Source organism: Mus caroli, chromosome 12 (genome assembly GCF_900094665.2).
Source record: "Mus caroli chromosome 12, CAROLI_EIJ_v1.1, whole genome shotgun sequence".
Classification (NCBI taxonomy): domain Eukaryota; kingdom Metazoa; phylum Chordata; class Mammalia; order Rodentia; family Muridae; genus Mus; species Mus caroli.
This window is the reverse complement of record NC_034581.1, coordinates 7,928,263-7,954,999: the sequence shown is the minus strand read 5'-3', so window position 1 is coordinate 7,954,999 and position 26,737 is coordinate 7,928,263. Positions and strand designations below refer to the sequence as shown.

The 26,737-nt window shown below is 37.5% G+C and overlaps 1 protein-coding gene across 1 annotated transcript in view; it reads right to left on the bottom strand.

The window, feature by feature from the left end:
• Smc6 (structural maintenance of chromosomes 6) overlaps positions 1-26,737 on the bottom strand; it is a 62,794-nt gene that overhangs the window by 16,884 nt on the left and 19,173 nt on the right. Inside the window, exons 9-22 of the mRNA XM_021178880.2 lie at positions 25,504-25,623; positions 25,312-25,410; positions 21,722-21,868; positions 21,268-21,356; positions 20,936-21,100; positions 20,062-20,240; positions 19,222-19,426; positions 16,716-16,830; positions 16,232-16,392; positions 14,025-14,160; positions 12,951-13,031; positions 11,904-12,074; positions 9,367-9,504; positions 8,398-8,543 (exon numbers count right to left, since the gene is read on the bottom strand). Of these exons, the coding sequence (XP_021034539.1) occupies positions 8,398-8,543; positions 9,367-9,504; positions 11,904-12,074; positions 12,951-13,031; positions 14,025-14,160; positions 16,232-16,392; positions 16,716-16,830; positions 19,222-19,426; positions 20,062-20,240; positions 20,936-21,100; positions 21,268-21,356; positions 21,722-21,868; positions 25,312-25,410; positions 25,504-25,623 (1,952 nt within the window). The remainder of the gene's footprint in view (positions 1-8,397; positions 8,544-9,366; positions 9,505-11,903; positions 12,075-12,950; positions 13,032-14,024; positions 14,161-16,231; positions 16,393-16,715; positions 16,831-19,221; positions 19,427-20,061; positions 20,241-20,935; positions 21,101-21,267; positions 21,357-21,721; positions 21,869-25,311; positions 25,411-25,503; positions 25,624-26,737) is intronic.

Below are 26,737 nucleotides of genomic sequence, written 5' to 3'. Positions count from 1 at the left end.
GTTTGAATCTTTCTACTTTTTTTTTTAACCATTCGTCAGAGCTGTATACTATTGTTAACATTTCATTTAAAAAAAAAAAAAAACTATTTAAGGAAATGGTACAATATTTTCTCTAGATTGTTATACTATAAACATAGTGACTCACTTAAAATTGTAACAGATATTCTGTAAAGCATTTTAATTTATACCAATTAAATGCTTTTAAGAAGAACTTAACAACCATAAGCTATTTCCTCTAAATTCTATTTATTATAGATTCTTACATTTGATTTATATAACATAATCTAAGTTATTAACGAAAATGAAGAAATTAAGGATAAAGAAAATTTGATAATCATCCAAAGTCCTGTAAGTAAACAGCAAAACTGTAAACTACTCTATTTCTCTTTTTTTTGTTTAATTTTTTTTTTTTTTTTTCCCAAGACAGGGCTTCTCTGTGTAGCCCTGGCTGTCCAGGAACTCACTTTGTAGACCAGGCTGGCCTCGAACTAAGAAATCTGCCTGCCTCTGCCTCCCATGTGCTGGGATTAAAAGTGTGCGACACCACACCCCGCTTTAACATTTTTAATTAGATATTTTCTTAATTTACATTTCAAATGCTATCCCAAAAGTCCCCTACACCCTTCCCCCACCCCCCTCCACACTGCTCCCCTACCCACCCAGTCCCACTTCTTGACCCTGGCATTACCCTGTACTGGGGCATATAAAGTTTGCAATACCAAGGGGCCTCTCTTCCCAAAGATGGCTGACTAGGCCATCCTCTGCTACATATGCAACTAGAGACAGGAGCTCTGGGGGTACTGGTTAGTTCATATTGTTGTTCCACATATAGGGTTACAGACCCCTTCAGCTCCTAGTGTGCTTTTTCTAGCTTCTCCATTGGGGGCCCGGTGTTCCATCTTATAGATGACTGTGAGCATCCACTTCTGTATTTGCCAGGCACTGGCATAGCCTCTCAAGAAACAGCTATACAAGGGTTCCTTCAACAAAATCTTGCTGGCATATACAATAGTGGCTGGTTTGGTGGCTGATTATGGGATGGACCCCTGGGTGGTAAAGTCTCGGAATGGTCTGTCCTTTCGTCTTAGCTCCAAACTTTGTCTCTGTAACTCATTCCATGGTGGTTTTATTCTATATTCTAGGGGGAAATAAAGTATCCACGCGTTGGTCTTCCTTCTTCTTGATTTTCTTGTGTTTTGCAAATTGTATCTTGGGTATTCTAGGTTTCTGGGTTAATATCCACTTATCAGTGAGTGAATATCATGTGTGTTCTTTTGTGATTAGGTTACCTCTCTCAGGATGATATCCTCCAGATACATCCATTTACCTAAGAATTACATAAATTGATTGTTTTTAATAGCTGAGTAGCACTCCATTGTGTAAATGTACCACATTTTCTGTATCCATTCCTGTGTTGAGGGGCATCTGGGTTCTTTCCAGCTTCTGGCTATTATAAATAGGGCTGCTATGAACATAGTGGAACATGGGTTCTTATTACCAGTTGGAACATCTTCTGGGTATATGCCCAGGTGAGGTATTGCTGGGTATTCCAGTACTACTATGTACAGTTTTCTGAGGAACCGCCAGACTGATTTCCAGAGTGGTTGTACAAGCTTGCAATCCCACCAGAAATGGAGGAGTGTTCCTCTTTCTCCNCATNCTNGCCAGCATNTGCTGTCACCTGAATTTTTGATNNTAGCCATTCTGACTGGTGTGAGGTGGAATCTCAAGGTTGTTTTGATTTGCATTTCCCTGATGATTAAGGATGTTGAACATTTTTTCAGGTGCTTCTCAGCCCTTCGGCATTCCTCAGTTAAGAATCCTTTGTTTAGCTCTGTACCCCATTTTTAATGGAGTTATTAGAATCTCTGGAGTTCAGCTTCTTTAGCTCTTTGTATGTATTGGATACTAATCCCCTATCAAATTTAGGATTGGTAAAAATTCTTTCCCAATCTGTTGGTGGCCATTTTGTCTTATTGACAGTATCTTTTGCNCTACAGAAGCTTTGCAATTTTATGAGGTCCCATTTATCGATTATTGATGGTAAAACACAGGCCATTGCTGTTCTGTTTAGGAATTTTTTCCCTGTGCCCGTATCTTCGAGGCTTTTCCCGACTTTCTCCTCTATTAACTTCAGTGTCTCTGGTCTTATGTGGATACACTTAGACTTGAGCTTTGTACAAGGAGTTAAGGATCAATTTGCATTCTTCTACATGATAACCACCAGTTAAGCCAGCACCATTTGTTGAAAATGTCTTTTTTCCACTGGATGGTTTTAGCTCCCTTTTCAAAGATCAAGTAAACCATAGGTGTATGGGTTCATTTCTGGGTCTTCAATTCTATTCCACTGATCTACCTGTCTGTCGCTGTACCAGTACCATGCAGTTTTTAATCACAATTACTCTGTAGTAGAGTTTGAGGTCAGGCATGGTGATTCCCCCAAAGGTTCTTTTATTAAGAATAGTTTTTGATATTCTACATTTTCTGTTATTCCAGATAAATTTGTAAATTGGCAATTCTAACTCAGTGAAGAACTGAGTTGGAATTTTGATGGGGATTGCACTGAATCTGTAGATTCCTTTTGGCAGGATAGCCATTTTGATGATATTAATCCTGCCAATCCATGAGCATGGGAGATCTTTCCATCTTCTGAGATCTTCTTCAATTTCTTTCTTCAGAGACTTGAAGTACTTGTCATACAGATCTTTCACTTCCTTACAGAGTCATAAGTACTTTACTGAAGCTGTTTATCAGGTTTAGTAGTTCTCTGGTGGAATTTTTAGGGTCACTTATATATACTATCATATCATCTGCAAATACTGATATTTTGACTTCTTCCTTGCCAATTTGTATCCCCTTGATCTCCTTTTGTTGTCTAATTCCTCTGGCTAGGACTTCAAGTACTATGTTGAATAGGTAGGGAGAAAGTGGGGCAGTCCCTGATTTTAGTGGTATTGCTTCCAGCTTCTCTCCATTTACTTTGACGTTAACTACAGGTTTGCTGTAGATTGCTTTTATTATGTTTAGGCATGGGCCTTGAATTCCTGATCTTTCCATGACTTTTATCATGAAGGGGTGTTGGATTTTGTAAAATGCTTTCTCAGCATCTAAGGAGATGATAATGTGATTTTTGTCTTTGAGTTTGTTTATATAGTGGATTATGTTGATGGATTTCCATATATTAAACCATACGTGCATCCCTGGAATGAAACCTACTTGGTCATGATGGATTTGATGTTTTCTTGGATTCGTTTTGAGAGAATATTATTGAACATTTTTGCACCGATATTCATAAGGGAAATTGGTCTGAAGTTCTCTTTGTTGGATCTTTGTGTGGTTTAGGTATCAGAGTAATTGTGACTTCATAGAAAGAATTGGGTAGAGTACATTCTGTTTCTATTTTGTGGAATAGTTTTGAGGAGAGTTGGAATTAGATCTTCTTTGAAGGTCTGATAGATCTCTGCACAAAACCCATCTGGTCCTGGGCTCTTTTGGGTTGGGAGACTATTAATGACTGCTTCTATTTCTTTAGGGGAAATGGGACTGTTATGATCGTTAATCTGATCTTGGTTTAACTTCGGTACCTGGTATCTGTCTAGAAATTTGTCCATTTCATCCAGGTTTTCCAGTTGTGTTGACTATAGCCTTTTGTAGTAGGATTTGATGATATTTAGGATTTCCTCAGGTTCTGTTGTTATATCTCTTTTTTCACTTCTGATTTTGTTAATTAGGATACTGTCCCTGTGACCTCTAGTTAGTCTGGCTAAGGGTTTTTCTATCTTGATTTTCTCAAAGAACCAGCCCCTGGTTTGGTTGATTCTTTGAATAGTTTTTTTTGTTNCCACTTGGTTGATTTCAGCCCTGAGTTTGATTATTTCCTGCCGTCAACTCCTCTTGGGTGAATTTGCTTCCTTTAGTTCTAGAGCTTCTAGGTGTGCAGTCAGACTGCTAGTGTATGTTCTAATTTCTTTTTGGAGACACTCATCTGCTGTCTACTCCTCTTGAGTGAATTTGCTTCCTTTTGTTCTAGAGCTTTTAGGTATGCTGTTAAGCTGCTAGTATGTGCCCACTCTAGTTTCTGTTTGGTAGCACTCAGAGCTATGAGTTCTCCTCTTAGAAATGCTTTCATTGTGTCCCATAAGTTTGGGTTTGGTGTGGCTTCATTTTCATTAAACTCTAAAAAGTCTTTATTTCTTTATTTCTTCCTTGACCAAGGTATCATTGAGTAGAGTGTTGTTCAATTTCCACGTGAATGTTGGCTTTCTATTATTTATGCTGTTATTGAAGATCAGCCTTAGTCCTTGATGATCTGATAGGATGCATGGGATAATTTCAATATTTTTGTATCTGTTAAGGCCTGTTTTGTGAGAGATTATATGGTCAATTTTGGAGAAAGTACCATGAGGTGCTGAGAAGAAGTTATATCCTTTTGTTTTAGGATAAAATATTCTGTCGATATCTGTTAAATCCATTTGTTTCATAACTTCTGTTAATGTCGATGTGTCTCTGTTTATTTTCTGTTTCCAGGATCTGTCCATTTGTGAGAGTGAGGTGTTGAAGTTTCCCACTATTATTTTATAAGGTGCAATGTGTGCTTTGAACTAAAGTTTCTTTAATGAACGTAGCTGCCCTTGCATTTGGAGCATAGATATTTAGAATTGAGAGTTCATCTTGGTAGATTTTACCTTTGATGACTATGAAATGGCCCTCCTTGTCTTTTTTGATAACTTTGGGTTGGAAGTCGATTTTATTAAATATTAGAATGGCTACTCCAGCTTGTTTCTTCAGACCAGTTGCTTGGAAAATTTTCTAGCCTTTCACTCTGAGGAAGTGTCTGTCTTTTTCGCTGAGATGGGTTTCCTGTATGCAGCAAAATGTTGGGTCCTGTTTGTTTGCCAGTCTGTTAGTCTACGTCTTTTTATTGGGGAATTGAGTCCATTGATATTAAGAGAAATTAAGGAGTAGCAATTGTTGCTTCCTGATACTTTTGTTGTTAGAGTTGGGATTCTGTTCTTGTGGTTGTCTTCTTTTAGGTTTGTTAAAGGATTACTTTCTTGCTTTTTCTAGGGTGTAGTTTCTATCCTTGTATTGGTTTTTTTTCTGTTACCATCCTTTGAAGGGCTGGATTTATGGAAAGATATTGTGTGAATTTGGTTTTGTCATGGAATACTTTGGTTTCTCCATCTATGATAATTCAGGGTTTGGCTTGGTATAGTAGTCTGGGCTGGCATTTGTGTTCTCTTAAGTGTCTGTATAACATCTGTCCAGGATCATCTGGCTTTCATGGTCTCTGGTGAGAAGTCTGGAGTAATTCTAATAGGCCAGCCTTTATATGTTATTTGACCTTTCTCCCTTACTGCTTTTAATATTTTATCTTTATTTAGTGCATTTGTTGTTCTGATTACTATGTGTCGGGAGGAATTTCTTTTCTGGTCCAGTCTGTCTGGAGTTCTGTAGGCTTCTTGTATGTTCATGGACATCTCTTTATGTTTGGGAAGTTTTCTCCTATAATTTTGTTGAAGATATTTGCTGGCCCTTTAAGTTGAAAATCTTCATTCTCATCTACTCCTATTATCTGTAGGTTTGGTCTTCTTCTTGTGTTCTGGATTTCCTGGATGTTTTGAGTAAGGATCTTTTTACATTTTGCAATTTCTTTGATAGTTGTGTCCATGTTTCCTATGGAACCTTCTGCACCTGAGATTTTCTCTTCCATCTCTTATATTCTGTTGCTGATGCTCACTCTATAGTTCCTGATTTCTTTCCTAGGGTTTCTATCTTCAGAGTTGTCTCCCTTTGGGTTTTCTTCATTGTTTGTACTTCCATTTTTAGATCTTGGATGGTTTTGTTCAATTCCATCCCCTGTTCGGTTGTTTTCCTGTAATCCTTTAAGGGATTTTTGTGTTTCTTCTTTAAGGACTTCTACCTGTTTAGCAGTGTTTGCTGTAGTTCTTTAAGGACTTCTACCTGTTTAGCAGTGTTCTCCTGTAATTCGCTGAGGGATTTTTGTGTTTCCTCTTTAAGGGCTTCTACCTGTTTAGCAGTGTTCTCCTGTAATTCTTTCTTTCTTTTCTTTTTTTTTTTTTCAATTTTGTAATTATATTAGGTACAGAAAATTTAGTGTACATTTAACCCAATTTAGTGGCGAGTTCTTTAGCCTTAGCTTTTTCCAGCTTGGCAATTTGAGCCACAGACTTAGGACCCAGGATGTTGCCTCCCCAGTGGCGACGGATCTCGTCATGTCTGTCATTATAATTGGTCCTAATAGCTTCCACCAGCTTAGCCAGAGCACCCTTGTCTTCCGAGTTAACCTGTGTGAAGGCAACAGTGGTGCATGTCTTCCTGTGGACCAGGTGCCCCAGCCTGGCCTTTCCCTTGATGATGCAGTAGGGCACCCCCATCTTTCGACACAGGGCAGGTAGGAAAACCACCACCTCAATGGGGTCTATGTCATGGGCAATCACCACCAGCTGAGCCTTCTTGTTCTCCACCAAGGTGGTGACTGTATTAACTCCTGCTCAGAGGACAGGTGGTCTCTTTAGTTGGGACATCACCTTTGTTAGCAGCTTTCTTCTCAGCATGGGCCGGTAGCCTTTGCTTCTTCTCTTGCTTTTGTGTCTGGCCTGTNCTTGTGGGCAAGCTTAAGCAGCTAAGTAGCTGTCTGCCTGTCCAGCGCCTGGGTGAACTGGTTAATGGCAGGAGGGACTTTGAGCCGATTGTAGAGGATGGCTCTTTGCCACTGCAGCCTGATGTAGCGGGGCCATTTGACAAAGCGCATTAAATCTCTTTTGGGCTGGATGTCCTGTCTAATGCCGAAGTTCTTGGGCCTCTTCTTGAACAAAGGGTTGACCACCTGCTTCTTGACTACGCCGGGGCCGGGGCCACCTTTTTCCCCTTGGCCTTCTTCCCTTTGGGCATCTTGCTCGGCTGCTGGAGAGCCCTGTATTTCTTTAAGTGCGTTATTAATCCCCTTTATAAAACCTTCTACTGCCATCATGAGATATGATTTTAAATCCACGTCTTGCTTTTTGGGTGTGTTGGGGTATCCAGGACTCTCTGTGGGAGGCATATTGGGTTCTGATGATGCCCAGTGTTCTTGGTTTCTGTTAGTAAGAATCTTATGTTTGCCTTTCACCATCTGGTAATCTCTGGTGTTAGATGTTCTAGCTCTCTCTGGCTGGAGCTTGATCCTCCTGTGATTCTGTTAGCCTCTGTCAGCACTCCTGGGAGTTCAACTCTCACCTGAGTCCCAGTGGTCAGAGCACTCTCTGCAGCCAAGCTCTCCTCTTACAGGGTAGGTGTCCAGAAGTCTGGAGCTCTGATCCAGGTCCTGAGTCCTGGGGTCAGAGCCCTCCCTGTAGGCCAACTCTCCTCTGGCAAAGAAGGTGCCAGGGGTCTGGATCTCTGCTCCACCTCCTGGCTGAGGATGAAGGCCCAATGGGACCCTGTCCAAGAAGCTCTGTTCCTTATGTCACCCACGTGCTCTCAGGTGATCACGAGGTCCTAGGTGTGCTAGGGGTCCTGTGGCGTGGAGAGTCCTCTGCGGCCCTAGATGCCCTCAGTCGGGTTCATGCAGAAGATGGTGGGACTTGGCCCTGACCTGAATGGATCCCAGCCTCTGGTCGGGCGGGGTTCCTCCATTCCATTCCTGCTGACACAAGACCCTCCTCGATTCTTTGGTCCTGATGTTGGTTCCACACACCCGTGATCCCGAGGTGATCCCAAGGTCCTGAGGCACGGAGAGCACTCGATGTTTCCTGGCGGCCTCTGGTGGGTTCAGGCGGAACATGGCAGGGCTCGCCCCGAATGTAAAGTATCCCAGCCTTTGGTCGGACTGGGTTCCTTTGTCCCTGTTCCTACTGGCACAAGATCCTTCGCGATTCTTTTGGAGCTGATGTTGTGTTCCACTCACCCGTGATCTCGAGGTGATCCCAAGGTCCTGCTGGAGAGTACTCTGAAGCCCTTAGCGGCCTCAGCTGGGTTCAGACAGAAGATGGCGTTGGTGTGGGGTAGGGGGGGTGGGACTACCGGAACGGATCTACTCTATTTCTCTTAAAGCCTTTCTTTTTTATCAGTAATGTAAGAATACCCATTTCACTAAGACCTCAGTGTCCTGGACTATTAATGTTTTCATTGCATTCATTTTCATGTATGTAGAAAATAGCTCCTAATTATTTTGATTTGCAGTTTTTGATCACCCATGAAGCTGAATATTTTCTGTCCATATGAATAATATAAACAGCATTCATGTTAAAATGTCATTCCATAAGGTACTGTTCACTGTTATAATGCTCATACATACCAATAGCACCCCTTCATCCTAATTAAACTTACATTTAAAACATGCCTTAATAATATCTATGGATGATACACTAAAGTAGAAAATTAATGACCACTTACTTCATTATTTCCTCCCGATCTCCATGACTGGCATGTTCTGCCTGAATTTTTTGTCTTAATCGATTAATTTCTTTGTCTAGAATTGATGCAGATTTTTTTACTTCTATCCGTTCTGGGCAGATCTGTCTTGCCTGTGACATTTTCTCCTAAGAAAATAGATTGTTAAAATTTTTATAAGATTTTATAATTCATTATACTAATTCTGCCAAAATATGCAAAGTAAAATGAGCTTAGATTTAAGACACATGTTTACTATCAACATTTTTTCTTAAAGATTTATTGTATTTAATTATGTATATATCTGTGAGTACAGATGCCTGTGGAGGCCAAAGATGCTGGGTCACCCTGGAGCTGCAGTTATAGCCAGTTGTTAGCACTAGTGTGGGTACTGAAAAGTAAATTCAAGCCTCTTAGCATGCTTTGTTGAGCCAGCCCTCCTCCACCCCGCATTAATAGTGTTTCTATCTATGTTTTACACTAAAGAAACGAAGTTAAATGTCATTAGAAATGTTCAAGGAAAAATACATTCCTATGCACAGGACTAATAACTTGTAAGAACTCTACCACTCCCTAGTGGAAAAAAAGTAAAATAGTGATATCAGGATGTCAGCTGAGGCTGGTGACCACTTCCTGTGTAATTTAGTGTGTACTCTGAACAAGAGCGGTATGGGAAACACAAATAGACCATCTTGTTTATATGCAATGAAGAAAATGCTAAGTATTTTCTTATACAATATCGATCTTATATCATAATACTGTATTATGTCTGAAACAAATATAAAAATAAAGAGTTCCACTCATTTTCCTTGTGACATAAAGTAAAGATGGAATCCACCACATACAGCAGGACTGTCTTCAATTGTTCCCTAAAACCACACTGCCTGTTTAACTGTGAACAGGCACAGCTGGCAGGAGTTAAAATCAGTCAGCATATACCCCAGCAATGCATAGACACAGTGCTGATATTACCTGTAATTCCTTTTCCTTCATGTCAAGTTCTCTTCTCTTCTTATTTAAGGTATCCAAATGCTCTTTCTGTTTATCCTCATAGTGCTGCTTTCCTCGTTTCTGGCTATCCACTTCAGAGTCAGCAAGATTTAATTCATCCTATTTGAATAAAGACAAAACAATCTATAAAGAAACGATCATTAGCAGTGGGGTGGATGCTCTGGTGCTTTTGAGAATTAGCTAGGGAATAACTTGGTTGATAAGTGCCCGCTGCCCTTTTCAGTGAGAAAAAAACATCCATTGACCAAGATGACAATAATCAGTAACAACCCCCCCAGGTCTGACTGACACAGAGAATACTCCCACCAGCAAGTACACTTTATCTGCTAACATATCATGGTGGAGTATTAGGAAGACAACTGTTTTGCTAGAAAAGCATCTTGGTCTTGTGACTGACAGCCACTGTGACATTCCGAGGAAGAGGGGGAAAACTTCTTTGGTAAACCTGATTACATACAGGAAAACTCCTTTGGTAAACCTGATTACATACAGGTTTACCAAAGGACACAGCTCCTACCTTTCAATGATTTGAAGCCAAGGCAAAAACTAAGATAAAAAATTCTTGTTGACTTTTATTGAACTCACTTAAGAACTCCCAAGTCCAGGGCATGTATAATCTTAGATATTAATTAAGCACAGAGGATTCAAAATCAAACTCAGTGCACAATACAATATAAGCAGAGAGAAGCAGCTCAGGGGTTCAGTGCTTACATAGCATACAGAAAGCCCTGAATCTGTCCCAGCCACATATACAAAGCAGAGACACGAACAAACGAAACGAGCCCAAAACACAGCTTGCTCTTCATTCTTTCTTAAGTCTCCTAAGTACATAATTTATCTGCTAATCGTTCTTCTATTCTGCTTTAGCACACCACGATTCAGATTAAGTGACCCTACTCAATTTGTTATTGGCCTAAGATTTTAAACGTTACTTTTTTTTTTTTTTTGAGACAGGGTTTCTCTCTGTAGCCCTGGCTGTCCTGGAACTCACTCTGTAGACCAGCAGGCTGGCCTCGAACTCAGAGAACCACCTGCCTCTGCCTCCCAAGTGCTAGGATTAAAGGGGTGTGTACCACTATGCCCGGCATTACTTTACTTTTACTGTTGGCACTGTTGCAATTCTTGAGACCAAAATTCTGTTTTACATATTCTTCAAGTTTTGACATTTACTAGTTTCATTCCTTATTCTAAAACAAAATTCTGTCTTTTTTTCATTTTTGGGATTTTTGTATGTTAATGCTTACTCTGTTTTCTTAGTGAATATTATCTTTGTTTTTCTTCTACTTTAACGTTTAAATTGTACATCCCTAATAGTTCATTTACCAGTGAATTATGATTTATCAATAAAATTTCAAATTCTGAAAGTTGAGAACTACTCATTATTATAGCATTGACATTAAGGTACAGGATAATGGGCTGGTGAGATGGCTCAGTGGGTAAGAGCACCCGACTGATCTTCCGAAGGTCCAGAGTTCAAATCCCAGCAACCACATGGTGGCTCACAACCATCTGTAATGAGATCTGACTCCCTCTTCTGGTGTGTCTGAAGACAGCTACAGTGTACTTACATATAATAAATAAATAAATCTTTTAAAAAAAAAAAAGGTACAGGATAACAAATCAATCAAATATGGCCTAAAATTCAGTTTATTAATTTATTAATAAGTAAGTAATTTAATTAATTTATAATTAATTTATCAATTAATTTATTTATTAATTACAGCTTATTTTATTTCCGTAAATCTAGTCACAAATAGTACATGCTAAAAATAAAGTAAAAAAAAATCAGCTCATTGCCTTGACTTTAATCCTACGACTCAGGAGGTGGAGGTGGGCGATATATAAGTTTAAAGCCATCCAAGGTTGCATAGTGAGAACTTGTTTCAAAACATGTCAAAGACATCAGCCATAAATCTACTGCAAAGTGCTGATAATTGGGTTAAGTAACATTTTACTTCACACTGCCTTTCACAGCTGCTAAGCCATGAGTACTCATGGAAAGATGGGAAGAGTCAGGCATGGACAGAAACAACAGGCATTGAAAGATACCCCTACTTCTGCTGCTTCTGGTGGATAAAGAAGCAGTTACTGTTATGATGTAATTTTTTTTTTTTTTTTTTTTTTTTTTTTTTTTTTTTTTTTTTTTTTTTTTTTTTTTTTTTTTTTTTTTTGGTTTTTCGAGACAGGGTTTCTCTGTATAGCCCTGGTTGTCCTGGAACTCACTCTGTAGACCAGGCTGGCCTCAAACTCAGAGATCCACCTGCCTCTGCCTCCCAAGTGCTGGGATTAAAGGCGTGCGCCACCTCTGCCTGGCATGATATAATTATTTTTTCTTTTAAAAACAAGAGCAGACTATTTTGTATTAATTGACCTAATTCAACACTTTATGTTTACATTTATACCTGACCAGTAAGGATCTTTAAGGCAAGATACAACGAATTTGTTGAATAAGCTCTAACATAAAAGACACAGAAGACAGAATAACAATTATATAATACCTTAAGTGGATCTGCTAGCTCTGATAGCTGATTAATCTTCAATTTAATTGTATCATACTTATTTTCTGCTTCAATTTTTAGACTTTTAAGATTCTCCATGTTTTCTTTTTGTTGTTCCATATTTTTCTCTACCATTTGCATTTTTATTTTATTTTCTTCAGCTTCATCTTCCTGATAACATTTTAAAAATATACAGTTAAATTAAACATAAGTTATCCAAGAGAAAAAAGCTATAGAGACAATTCTGAGGAAAGGAAAACAGCAGAAATCAGAGCTAAGATGAACAAACAAGCAAACACAGTATTTTCATAGTCTAGCTGTGAGTTTATAAAGTAGAACAGAAAGGTTCAAAAGAAGGAATGCCATTGGCAGTCAAGCAGAAAACTATTCAGTCTGAAAGCACAATCAAAAGCTGTGACATTGTCAAGATACACTTAGTCTATGTCAGTATGTATTGTGTGACAATGTGGTAGTAGCTAAGTAAAATATAAATTAAGACATAACCTATGTCTTTAAGGTAGTTTATCAATAAAGATAAAAAGCAGGAAACCTGATTGCTAACAAAGCTCAACAGCCAAAAGCTGTGCAGCACAAGAACTATCCTGTTTGCCCACTGCTTACGGCAGGTAATAATGCTGCCATTCACTTAGGTAGGACATGAATTATGTCCATGAATATGGCTTGTTTGTTCCATTCCATAAAAAGTAAAATTGAATGTCACAGATGGCTAAAAAATTAAAATACAGAAAAACATGTAAAAAATTAAGTTGGAATATAAACCTGGAAAATGAAATACACAAAGATCCTTGCAGAAAAACTAACATTTACCTTACGTGGTACAAGGAAAATCTATCATGCATGTAAGTCACATACACGAACATCAAGAATTTCAAAGGCCATACTTCAGGTAAAATCAGATATATCTTATGAATGGCAACGGCAATCATAAAGATAGCTACAATTAAAGGATCTTTTTAAAAGTGAAACTTGTGAACTACTAAGTTACTGTTTTATCTTTAACATTTAAATTGAAGAAAAATATTTTACCAAGGTTGCAATATCTACAGATTGGTGTTCTTCTATATTCTCAAGTTCCCGAATTTCAGAAATATTTTTTCTTATTTTCATCTAAAAAGAAAGTATACAGAATTTAATGAAAATAAAAGTACCCTTGAAAGTCTGTATTAAACCACAAATATCTACTATGCATACAATACAGCAGCACGTGATGGTTAACAAGGGGATATACCATTATTAAATGAACCAAAGTAGATGCACATATACATGTGCATTCCACCTTGATCAATCTTACTACTAATCCATTTGAACACAAAGATAGAAGAAATCCACTTTAGTAAGTAAGGGTTCAAAATGACCACACTATCGAGTCAGTAGGAGAAAACACTTTTCTAAAATACCAAATTTTTCAAATTATTGAAAGATTACTATAAAAATCCAGTTTCCCCAAGAGCCAAATAATCCGTGGGAGGTCTGGAAGTCCATGTAGTCTTAACTTATTTTAAGAAAAGCATTGTAATGTTGTCTACCATTCTTACTAATGCTTTCTCTTAAATTTACAGGCAGCTTTAACTATAGCTAACATTATCAAAAAACAAATTTCCATGTTCATCTTTAACAAAATTCAAAGTACTGATAGATGCAACACACACATGCTGGCTAGTTTTATGTCAACTTGACACAAGTTAGGGTCATCTGGAAGAAGAAATCTTAATTTTAAAAAATGTGGGCAGTGCTACCCTGGTCTGGTGGTCCTAAGAGCTCTAAGAACACAACTGAACAAGCCTGGAGGAGAAAGCTAGTAAGCAATATCCCTCCATGGCTTCTGCCTCTAGTTCTTGCCTTGTGTTCCTACCCTGACTTAAAAGATGGACTCTGATGTGAAACTTGAAACCTGAAACAAGCCTTCCCTCCCCGAGGTGCTTTTGGTCACGGTGCTTTATCACAGCAACAGAAACAAACCCTAATTAATATGACACATAAATGGAAGTTCTTCCAAGACTGGCTTGAAGTCAAAATATTTGAGAAGATGAATGACAAAATTATACTGTTAACTCTGAAATGGTAAGTTGGAAAGGCAAAGGCTATTATTGAGTTTTTTACCTTTATTTCTTTATAATGTAGTTGGCACCTTTTAAGAAGTTCTTCATTGCGTTTGATATCCTTCTCAAGGGCAGACAGACGCTGCTGAAGGTTTATTATGTGGCCCTTTTTGTTTTCAATCTCAGTCTCCAAGTCACTTGATAGAGAAGATAAAAAATACTTTAACTCTCATATATCTTATTCCTTTACAACAAGAAAAGTTTATTTGTAAGAACTTATTTACAGAACCCTATTGCATTAAAGCACTTCTATAATCCGATCAAATTAAGTTACAGTTATTAGTGAAAACTAGCAGAAATGTCAAAAGATCATTTAACAAGTTTTACTTATTTGATTAGAAAGTGTTAGAATATGAATTCTATGCTCTAGGAATTATGCATGGAGTTAGGTGGAAGCAGAAACAGGATGAAGATCCAATCCCTCAAAGAGAAGACTATACTGCAACATTAAATAAATATGAATAGGACAAGATACTTTGCCTCACAACTATAGGAACACAAATGTGCTTCTGGAGGAATGTTTTTACCAGCTAGGCTAGCTGGGGAATGCATGTGCGTGCACGCGCAAGCAAACACACACACACACACACACACACACACACACACACACACACGGTGGTGAGAAGTTTAATAGCTTAACAATTCTTGTTTAAGAAAAAATGCTAAGCATATGTATGGAATTGAAGGAAAAAGAGGACAGAGATGGAAAACAAAGATGTCAACGAAGGGTCTCTTTGCAGCAGTCCAACATATGCTGCAGTGCTCTGCCTTACTAGTTTACACACAGACAGAGAAAATTTGTTACCTAACGAGCTATGTATACAAGATGCCTGAATCAGATGGATGTATTCCAAAATAATTATCAGTCTCTAATTCTGCACTGTACTTTGCTGGTTTCCACAGCACTGTTCATGTATAATTTACCCTCTCCCTCTTAGCACATTTGGCAAGCACTACTATTTGTTTAAAGGAACAAATGAAGGCATAAATTCTAAAGTATACTACTTCAGTAATGTCTATCAATTTTTTTTTTTACCATGAAGTTCAATTTAATACACAAGTAATCAATCACTCTAGGAGCCTGCTTACACATCATATATACTTTCCTAACATGAAACTGCCTTGGTATGAAAAACTAGACCAAGTGCTACAACATCCATTTGGTGGGTTATTTTTTGCCTCCAACCTTTTTATAGTGCTTATCAAAAAATTTTAAATTTCCAAAACCTTGAAATAACTTCATGCTACTTTTAGTAATCACTTGAAAAGTATTCATTATCTGAAAATGAGAAACTTCAACAAACCTTTCATTTTCTTCCACATGTAAGTCACTTAGAATCCTTTTACTTTGGCACAACTTTTTAGATGACCCCCTCCTCCTCCTCTGGAATGGTGCTAGAGGATGACTCTAGGACCTCAAGCATGGTAGGCAGTACTCTACTAAACTAATGATCCTTTCTCCTCGGCCAAAGTCAAGCACAAGGACAGCAGCAGCAATAGCCCTTTATCCTAAACATAGCAAATTAATTTATCCTAAATATACTCTAAGTCAGTAACTCATGCCTACGCCATCAGTTCACCAAATCCAACCAGTTTAGTTGGGAAATCATGATGTTTTCTGTAAACCCCTGTATGTAATTTAGACAAGACTTTTTTTTTTTTTTTTTTTTTTTTTTGGGGGGGGGTGTCTCCATTTGTCTTCTCTTTCAGCTATTTTCCCAAGCTGGTGTTTTATGTTATCAACTGACCTTCTTTCTTGTTCTCTCAAACAATGTAACTCTACAAATGAGACAGATAAGGAAGTCTATGCCTGAAAGTAACCTAGCATGCTGGACTCTTGCTAATTTAAAAAAAAACAAAAGGAAACTCTGTAGTGAGCAGTGATCCAGCTCCTGTACATTCTTTTATTTCTTCAGCATGGAATGCTTCAGAGTGTATAATCTATCCTTTTACAGGAGACACATTAGTCTTTAGGTTGTTCCAATTTCAATATACATGCTGCCCAAGCAAGCGCTACAGCTTGAGGACAGGTAGAAACGTGCAGAAGAACTGTTAAGCACATTTTATTCATTTAGTCCTAAATACTGTTGTCAATAAGTGCTGAATTCCATGTTAAAGAAACTTTTAAGACCAAATACTAAATAAATCACAGAAAATGGAACCCAAAGGGGACAGTGGGAATAAAAGAGTGAAGCACTTAATTCAAACCTTATTTCAGAATCCACATCTCTGCTTAGAAACTTGGGTCTTGTACTTTCAGATGAATAATAACGTCCTGCAAACACTTGATCACCATCAGCAGTAAAAGCTTCTCTACAATTTTTGGGTGGCTTTTGGGACTGCATGACTGCACGAGCCACAGAATTATTCTAGAAGAAAAAAGTTTATATTTTTTAAAACATTACCAAAGTATTTCTGATGGATGTACTTAAAACTTTTATCCACTGGTAAGAAAATTCAAGTATATTTTTTTAAACATCGAAATAATTTCCATAGTAACAACAATATATTTATGAAATATTTTACAAACAACCAAAACTGACAACAGTTCCTTTGGAAACAAAATGCACAAACCAACCAATGCTATACTATCCTATAGATCCTCCCAGGAGATAAAAGTGTAACAGGGAAGCATATCTGTGAGAAACCTCAGCTATGAACATTCTCAAAAGCACGTGAACCACTGGCTTACTTTGATCAGCAGCACTGTCTCTATGCTCCGCATGTCAATCAGGCTGTTTGCGACAACAGCATTGTCTATTTCTAAAGCTGTCAGAACAGTTGGAAACTCTGGATGGTAAGCAGCTCTAGGAGACAGAGAGGAGGACAACTCAACAAACTTTAAACACAAGAGAACTTCATGCATATAAAAAACAAAATATGTAATTTAATGGGTAAGTAGACTATAGAGAATATAAAAATCTGACATATGAACACTTATCTTTAAGAGGTTTATTTGCTGAACAATTACATTAAAATAGTGTTAAGACACTGTTTTAAGCACACAGAAATATGAGCTCATATAATCTCTTAACAACCACTATAACATATTTTTCCTACTTTTTCTGATGAGGATGCTTCAAGAGAGTTTAACAAGTTCCTTAACATCCTAAAGATAGTTAAATGGCCAGGGTAGAATTTAAAGTAGGCAATATATTTTTAAAATCCAGAACCAGAACCAGCATGCTCAAATTTGATTATAGTAGTTTTACTGTTATAATTTCTAAGTCATAATTTCTCCTATAACTATACACAAACATAAAAGTTAGTTAACTAAAACATCTTAAATAGCTCAATAACTATTTTATTGAATAACAGCGATGGGGATGGCTCAGCAAAAATGCTTGATCTGCAGGCATGAAGATATGAGTTCAAATGCTTGGTATCCACATAAAAAGCTGGACAGAGCTGTAAGCCCATCACTGAGGCAAGCAGGTTATGAGAGCTTGCTAACCAACAATCCTTTTATAAATGAATAAAACACATCTTAAGTATCTGATACAGTCAATGTTCTAATAGTTCTGATCTTTTTACACTGAAACATATCACTGTTATATTAACATTTTAACCATAGTTTACAAAGTTCTTCACACACATATACACAAGTCTCCTTCAGAACACTTAAGTCAGCTCAACATTATTGGACATACTAAAGGCTCTTATCAATAGTCGGTCAACAATAAAAATACTAAAATTTAAATCCTTCCACTGCTTCAACAACTTTGTACTTTAGCACCTTATTCTTGAAACCAACTAAAATAAAACACTGACTTTGTCATCACCCAGACCTGTTTTATGAAACTATAATTTCTATCATTTCTCAGTCAAACCAAAACCTCTCCTTCTAGGTTTAAGCCTGCAGACTTTATAAAGCCAGGTTTCATTTTCTCCTAGGCCACACTTTGTTTGAACTAATTTCTAAATACTCTAATTTAAGAGTATCTTCAACTGCTTCTCTCCTCCTGTCACACCCACACATTCAAAACTTACCTCCTTCAATTATCATAAAAATAAAGACATTCTTACTGATATCTATAAAGAAGTATTATTAACAAAAATTCCTGCAGCCACTATAGGTTTTGTATCTTTAGTGGAGTATCATTCAAATTCTTCAGTGATTCTCAGCAGCTAGTTTAAATCTTTAATAGCATCATTTCCAAGCTTCCTGTGTAACTCCCAAGGTCGTCATTCCCAGCATATGAACTCACTCACCTCCCAGGACACTGGAAATAGTCTGCGCAAACCTAGCTCATCTTTTTGCCCATTCATAGTATACTGTAAATCAGACTTTATGTATTTCGATAAATCTCTGGAAACATAGTCTGGAAAACCACATGCCAGCTTGGCAGTGATAAAGGATTCCCCTTCAGCAAGGGCCCCCATGGCACACCACACAGCAGTCCATAGGACTGTACAACTGACTATCTTTTCTGGTACCGAAATAAATGAACAAGGGTTAGAGAGATGGCTCAGTTGTGAAGAGTGCTTGCTGCTCTTACAGAGGACCTAGCACGCACATCAAGTGGCTCAAAACTGCCTTTAACTCCAGCTCCAAGGAATCATGCCACCTTCTCTGGCACTATGGGAATAGTACTCATTTGTACAAACCAAGCCCCCTTACCTCCTAAAAGTTAAAAAAATGTAAATAAATCTTTAATAAAAGCAAGCAACATTAACAGGTTCATGGAGGCATTCTCCCTCATGTAACTTTAAAGAGTATCTTCCTACTTCCCCATATGGCACCCACGAGCCATGCAGGTCACCAGTCCAGGTGTAACAGTCCATTATGTCATTTTCAACATAAGCAAAAAGGTAATTGTTTCCACACAAATTTACTTGAAAATGAATAAGGTAATTACAAAATAATCAGAAATAGTGTAATTTTGACAAAAGTAAAGATGGAAAGAAAACTTCAAAATGCAATCTTGGACTCATATATTTATTTTATTTCAACTTTGCAGTAGGTTTCTAGGCCCTAGGTTCAAAATATCTCTTGAGAAATTGGAACTATACGTGCACACTACTGTGCCAAGCTTACATACCTCTCTATATAAAATGGAGTGGTCAGCTAGAGATAATAAAAAGAGTTTAGGCTATCATCCCCTTTAGAAGAAAACAGTTCTGCAAGCATCCTATGAAACATCTTTTCAACCATGCACATAATTAAGCAAAACCAGAGACAGTATTTATCTGATTACCTGAGTCTCACATCATATACCTCATTCCGAAACTCAGACACAATTATCTGTGGCCGAGAGGTCCCTGGTGGATAAAATTTTTTCATCAAAGACTGAAGTACTCTCTCATCAGCATGATTATGGCAACAATAGGCTTGCAGAAGTCCTTTTAAGCAAGATTCAATGGCCAAAGCAAGTTCAGGGTCCCGTAGATGAATGCAAGCACCTAAAAGTGATCCCCCACAAAAAGATCACAGGATAAGTAAATATTTAAGAATATCGTCCTACAGAGAGATCACTCCCTAGAAGAACGTGACTAAAAAATTTCTAAAGCCCTAAATAGAAACAAATAAAAATAAATAGGTGGGGACTTTCAAACTGAAAAAGGCTGTGATGGAGATCACATCGTCTAAATGAAATAGCAAGTGAGAGGGAAGCCATTTTATAGAGTACGTGAGTCAAGAGTGGTGCTGCTTTTGTTGTCTCTTCACTATGGCTTCACGTCTTCAGGCCGTCTGGTTAATCAACTACAATTATTTTCCCAAGTTCTTTTTCTTGCTTTAGATTTTAAAAGAACAAAAGGAAAGGAAGGTATTTAAAGTGATTTTCTCACTATGTTTAAATATGTGAGCCAAGAGTGTAACACATGCCTGTAATTGAGGCACTCAGGAGACTGAGACAGGAGGATTGGGATTAAGAGTTCAAGACTAGATACATAAGACTCTTGTCTCTCCCACCCCACTGACAAAAACCCTTTAGGATAAGTTAAGTTTATACATAACTAAGTAGCTAGCTTAAACAGACTACTTCCTAGAACGAAGAACTTATATTAATGATATTCTCCAAAACAGTGGCAAATACCTAAAGGGCCGATAGGTTTATGGGTAAATTGTCTCCGTCTGTAAGCATCATCTATTGCCTCCAGAAGAGCTGGAACATGAGGACCAAATCTTTTTAGTCGATCAGTTTTACTATCTTTCAGTTCTTTCAATTGTCTCTGATTATAGTTGAGTGCATGTCTCACTTCTATATCTTCTTTCCTAAAATATAAAGGCAGAGAAAGGAAAGACATTATATGCTAAGTTATTCACAAATATTAGGGCTTTGTCCACAATAGTTCCATGTTAACCAATAATCTTGCTATGCTAAAATGAGATTTTATTTACAAATAATTGAGTTACCAGACAGTAGTCACTTTTAATTCAAATTAAAAGTGATGCCAGGCGATGGTGGCGCATGCCTTTAATCCCAGCACTTGGGAGGCAGAGGCAGGCGGATTTCTGAGTTCTAGGCCAGCCTGGGCTACAAAGTGAGTTCCAGGACAGCCAGAGCTACACAGAAAAACCCCGTCTCCAAAAAACAAGCAAGCAAACAAACAAACAAAAAAAAGAAACAAGCCAAAAAACCCAAAAGTGGTGCAACAGTAATAGACTGGGAATCCCACAGATTGCTAAAATGTACAAGTCCTAGAAACAATTGTAGTACATCTTTATCAGTTCAGGTATGGTAGCACAGGCCTTTAATGCCAGCACTTGGGAGGCAAGTGTATGTATCTCTAAGTTGAAGGGCAAGCTGTTCTATGCTGAGCTTTCCAGGCCAGTCAGGATTACACAATGAGACCCTGACTCAAAACAAGTTCAAAAGGATCTTTATTACTGTCACAAAAAAAGTTCTCTCTCCTCATATTAACAGCAGAACTCCATGATATTCAAATGGGCAACAGGGGTGAACTTACTTAACTCGGACATGTTCTTGCTTGTCCTTTTCTATGGCTTGCTCAAACTGCTCAACTTCCTGATTGACTGTATTTTCCTGATCCTGTAAGGCCTTGACTTTCTCTTTTAACCAGCAGATCCTTTTTTGCCTTTCCAATCGCTCTGGTTCTAATGACTGATCAGTACTAAAGAGAGTAAAAAAAACAAACATAGAAAAATGTTAAAAACACAAGATTTAAAAAGCCTAAGCCGCGGTAAGCAACTTTCATTAAAACCAACACAAAGATGCAGCATTCCACAGTGTCTAATTATTACAGTGCATTAATATGGAAATTCAATTTTATTGTACTACCTTTTCTTCAGTTCTTCAATTCTTTTACAAAGCTGTTCACCATCTTTTTTTAATGCTTTATATTCATTTAGGGAACGGTTATATAAAACCTAACAAAAAATTAAACATATTTTAGTAACATGTAGAAATACACATTCCATCAAAGCACACCCATAACCATTTGAAACCACATTTTTAAATGAGTGAATGCAGCATATTTTGATCCAGATAGAAAGACACTACCTGGTGTTGGTGGGGCACACCTTTAATCTCAGTTTTCAGAGGCAGAGACAAGTGGATCTCTGAGTCAGAGACTAACCTGGTCTATAGACTGAGTTCTAAAACACCCAAGTCTATACAACACAGAGTAATCCTGTCTGGCTGGTGTTGGTGGGGAGGGGTGACAAGAGGCTAACACAACAGTCATTATGTTTAATAGAGCTTTTACTACTCGACTTTAGAAGATTGCTCCCACCTCGGCGTCATTAAAGGCTCTTGTCCTTGCAATGACGTCTGTTTTCAATGCCATACATTCTGGTGCTCGTGCATTTGTCTCTTCACTAATTTTTTCTAGTTTATCTTGTATATCTTTGTACTTTTTTTCTGCATCATTAAGTCTGACCTTTAAGGAGGAAAAAAAACACTATTGTAGTTATTTTCCTTTAATGCAAAGAAAAAGATAAAAATTATGAACAGTTCACATTGCAATAAAATTTATTTTACTAAAGATACCAAGTATGAGCTAAATAAGATAGCTCAACAGGTAGGGCACCCAATGTCAACTTTGACCACCAAAGTTTAACCTTAGAATGAATATACTGAAGTGAACTGCCTCTGTAAGTTGTCCTCTGATCCCTTGGCATGATGCAAGGCATCTGTGGATGCCATACATGTGTGTACACATGTGCACATATACACACATAACAAGTAAATGACCAAGATGAAGCCTTTAAAGTTAAAGTAATAAGATATTAGGCAATCAAACAGATGGATCAGGAGTTAAGAACACTTACTGTTCTTACAGAGAGCCTAGTGCAATTCCCGACAGCCACATGGTAACTCAAAACTGTCTGTAACTTCAGTTCAAGGGGACCTAACTCTTTCTTTTGGCCTCCATGGGTACCAGACATGCATGTGGTTCACAGACACACATGCAGGCTGAACATTCATACAAATAAATTTGATAATTAAAAAAAAAAGAATGGTAGGAAGGACATATTATTACTATAAAATAGTCCTTACCCTCCACAACTTTATAATTTATTAAAGAAATGCCAAATGCTTACACAGAAGAAAGTCCCACAGCTTTCTTCACAACAAGGTGAGCATCTATTACTCAAACTGGGTTTCATTATTTGCCTAGAAAATACCTCTGAAGGAAGTACCTAAGGACTTCCTGTACGACAAGCTGAGAAGTTAGGCCAAGAGTAGAAACACATTTGGGAGAAAATTTGGGACTATTATGTCAGGAACAAAATTTGAGGTTTATATATGTTCGTCTCAGGGAGTGGTAGCCTTAGAAGGTGTAGACAGCCTTGTTGGATTAGGTGTGTCACTATGGGTCTGGGCTTTAAGACCTCATCCTAAATACCTGGAAGTGAGTATTAAGCTAGCAGCATTCAGATGAAAATGTACAACTCTCAGCTCCTTCACGCCTGCCTGGATGCTGCCATGTTCCCACCTTGATGATTATGGACTGAACCTCTGAACCTGTAAGCTAGCCCCAATTAAATATTGTCCTTATAAGAGTTGCCTTGGTCATGGTGTCTGTTCACAGTAGTAAAACCCTAACTAAAAACAAGATAATAGCAGTAGGAAGGGTTGAACTTCCATTTATTACCTAAAGAGGGAGTGAGAAACAGCCCAGAGATGGCCAAGCAAATGTACTTCTCATTGTTACTATTTTTCCATATATGGATTAACAACAGAACCCTTAAAAGTAAAGACATCTGTGATCTTGAAGAAAGATAAGAAGCAGTAAGCTGGGGCACACTATATCCTATACTATAGCCATACCTGCTATAAGGATAGAAATTCCTTAAGTAAAGGTGAATAAAATACTGACATAATTAACCCACACTGACATACAAAGTAGAATGAGAAAGGGCCACTTTATAAAGCATTTGTAGCTTAAACCAAATTGTAACCCCAATGACATTATGTAAATGAAATTCTCAAGTCCCCAAAACTGTGCTAACTGTAAAATGTTCCCGAATGACCAAAAACTAAAGGAGAACCAAATGTATAATGAATTTTAAGTGTTCCTGACAGTACCTGCCCATGCTGATCATGCAACTTCACTGCAGACTTTGTTTTAAACACACAATACATGTGCTGTGCAGTATACACACCATTATATCACATAACAGCAACAAACCTGCCTAAAACACACCAACTCAGGTTTGACAGTTTTATGTTATGAACCCCAGTGGTTTGGTTTCTTGTTTTGTTTTGTTTTGTATATATAGTTTCCTGTTCTTATAACAACATAATGGCTTAATTATGGAGAACAAAGACTTTTACTAACTTCCTAACAGCATTCCCTAGTTTATACCAAATTATTGTACCTATGAATAATCACTGTGTTAGGATGTTTGCTATTAAACTACTCAAGTTTCTGACTGTAGTTTCATAAAAACAAACCAAAATATTGATTAAAAATTCCTCCTTAAAAAACAAAACAAAATAAAACAAAACAGCAAAGCAAAACAAAACAAAACAACAACAACAACAACAAAAAAAAAAAAAACCCAGGCTCAGCTGTAAGGAGCATTGAGTGCTCTTCCAAAGGTCCTGAATTCAATTCCCAGCAACCACATGGTGGCTCACAACCATCTGTAATGGGATCCGATGCCCTCTTCTGGTGTGTCTGAAGACAGCGCCAGTGTTCTAATTACATTAAAACAAAAACAAACAAAAAAAACTGTACTCCTTGAGGTTAGAACAAAATTTCCAACAATTTCTGATATGAGTCTAAAGTCTTCTGCTACTTCATCTTGCATGTTTATATTAAAAGTGGCATACTTAGCGCTGAGATATCAAGATAATCAACTCTGAAAAAAAAAATTAAACAGAATCAAATATTGAGCCAAGATTTAATCCTTTATGTAAAACCAAACATGCATAGTTATCTTACTAGTAAACAAGTCTGTGTTTAGTCGATAAGGTAAAATTAATTATATGTTCATCAGAGAATTGTGTTAAAATGAATTTCATTGTGATTTAGTATCAGGTGAGTTGGGAGTAGAAAAATTTTAATAAGCTCTAACCTATAAAGATCAATGAAACTACAAGTTCCACTTTGAGCAAGACAGTGCAGGGAATCTCTATGTAGCAGTTACACAGCCTATGAATATACTGAAATCCACTAAGCTACATATGTAAACAAGTGAATGGCACAGGGTATGCGTTCTATACCTCAGGAACAACAGTTCCTTCACAAGAATGCAAGCTATGACCTGCTGACTCGTTTTAAAAAAGTCTGGAATCCCCAGAGTCAGCATTTGCTACTTTATCAATCTTTTACATCCATGTGAAGGATTTTATGACTTTAAAAACTTGCAGATACAATATTTTCTAATGAGATTTTAAATCTCAGGTTAGAATCCACCTGAACAAATCTGACAAGTCATCTAATACAAACTCTACGACCAGGAAATATCCGACACGAAATTCTGGATCATTTTATTGTTCCCTTAAAGCTTTCGGCTCTAATTTCTTCAGATTAACAACACTTAACCTTAGTGCTATTCTACGTGACAGTTATTTCGGTACCTCTCCATTTCTCAAGTAGTCTGGTCTATACTTTGACTTCTTAGCAAGTCCCACTGTCCACAAGTGTGACAAATCAGCAGTCCAAGCCTCAGATAGGGTTATTTCAGCCAAACACAATTCTGTTTCAAATGACAGTTGCAATTGCTAAGCAGTCTTTGGAAAAGTACAGGTGTGGTTCAAGTTCGACAGATTTGAGTATAGATGACACACAGATGGTTTGTAGGTCATAACCAGCCCTAGCAATGTCATGACTTAACCAACTGTATCTCTAGAAGAGGAGGCTTCAAGTACCTGCTGCTCTTCCATTTTCCTGTCAAGTTTTGCAGCACGTTCTTCTCCAATTTTGATATTGTCTCGAATCGCATTCAATTGTTTTTCAATTTCATTGACCTGAAATGCAATCATATACCAATTATTATAACTAACAGTAATGAAGACTGTGAATGCCATATATGAATATAGATGAACAAGAGTGAAAATTACCACTGCCCAAGCCATTTCATGTTTCAAGTACTCTAAATTAGTCTTCATTGTACTTAAACCAGCAATATTTTGAAAACGTTCCTCTTTCTCCAAACACTGGCGCTTTAGTTCAGTAAGTCGCTTAAAAGAAAAAAAAAAAGATAAATTTTTATTAACATCAGAAAGAAACATTTTGTGTATCTGATATTTAAAGTGATGCCTAAACCTTTACTACACAAAAGTGTTAGAAAATGACTTCACTAAAGTAAAAAATTAAAAAACAAACAAACAAAAGGTTTTTTTGTACAATTGTTTTAAGTACAATAATTCTGCTTAGCTATGCACTATAAAAATGATCAAATCTTAAGAGGAAAAAATTGTTTAAGACCACAGAAGTCCTTAAGCTTCCCTCACATCTTCCCTCTTAATTCCCTATTCCTAAATTCCTCTTGAAAGGCTAGACAAGCCTGATCTCCCAAGCAAGTATAACAAGTATCCAGAAACTATTCCAGATACTGGAAAGAGAAGAAATTTAATCCCCCAAATCAAACAAATCCTAATTCTCTTTTAATAATAAATGAAGCAAATACACAATATCCAAACATTGGAGCAGGTTATTAGGTTGCTCCTAGACCTCGTCCTGCTCATTCTCAAATCTGTATTAAACCAGCCCTTATCACTATAAATTTGCTTTGATTCCCTATCCAACTTACTTCCCTTTTTTAAGATTATTTCCATTTATCACCAAATCCTTCCAAACTTACATACACTGCCTCCTTGTTTCCTCACTAATTCACCTTGCCTTTGCCCTCAGAGGCTGTGAGAATCAGCAAATGGAAAAGCTCAGCAATTTTCAATACTGCTACCTTCAAATCTATACAAGTTATCCGCAATGACTGCTGCAAAAGAAAGGTGGCCTGTAATTGAAAAGCACTCGGGAGGCAGAGGCAGGGGGATTTCTGAGTTCAAGGCCAGCCTGGTCTACAAAGTGAGTTCCAGGACAGCCAGGGCTACACAAAGAAACCCTGTCTCGAAAAACTCAAAATAAAAAAAGGAAGAAAGAAAAGAAAGAAGAGGAAGAGGAAGAGGAAGAGAAAGAGAAAGAGAAAGAGAAAGAGAAAGAGAAAGAGAAAGAGAAAGAGAAAGAGAAAGAGAGAGAAAGAGAAAGAGAGAGAAAGAGAAAGAGAGAAAGAAAGGAAAAGATAAAGAAAAAGGAAGAGAGAGAGAGAGAGAGAGAGAGAGAGAGAGAGAGAGA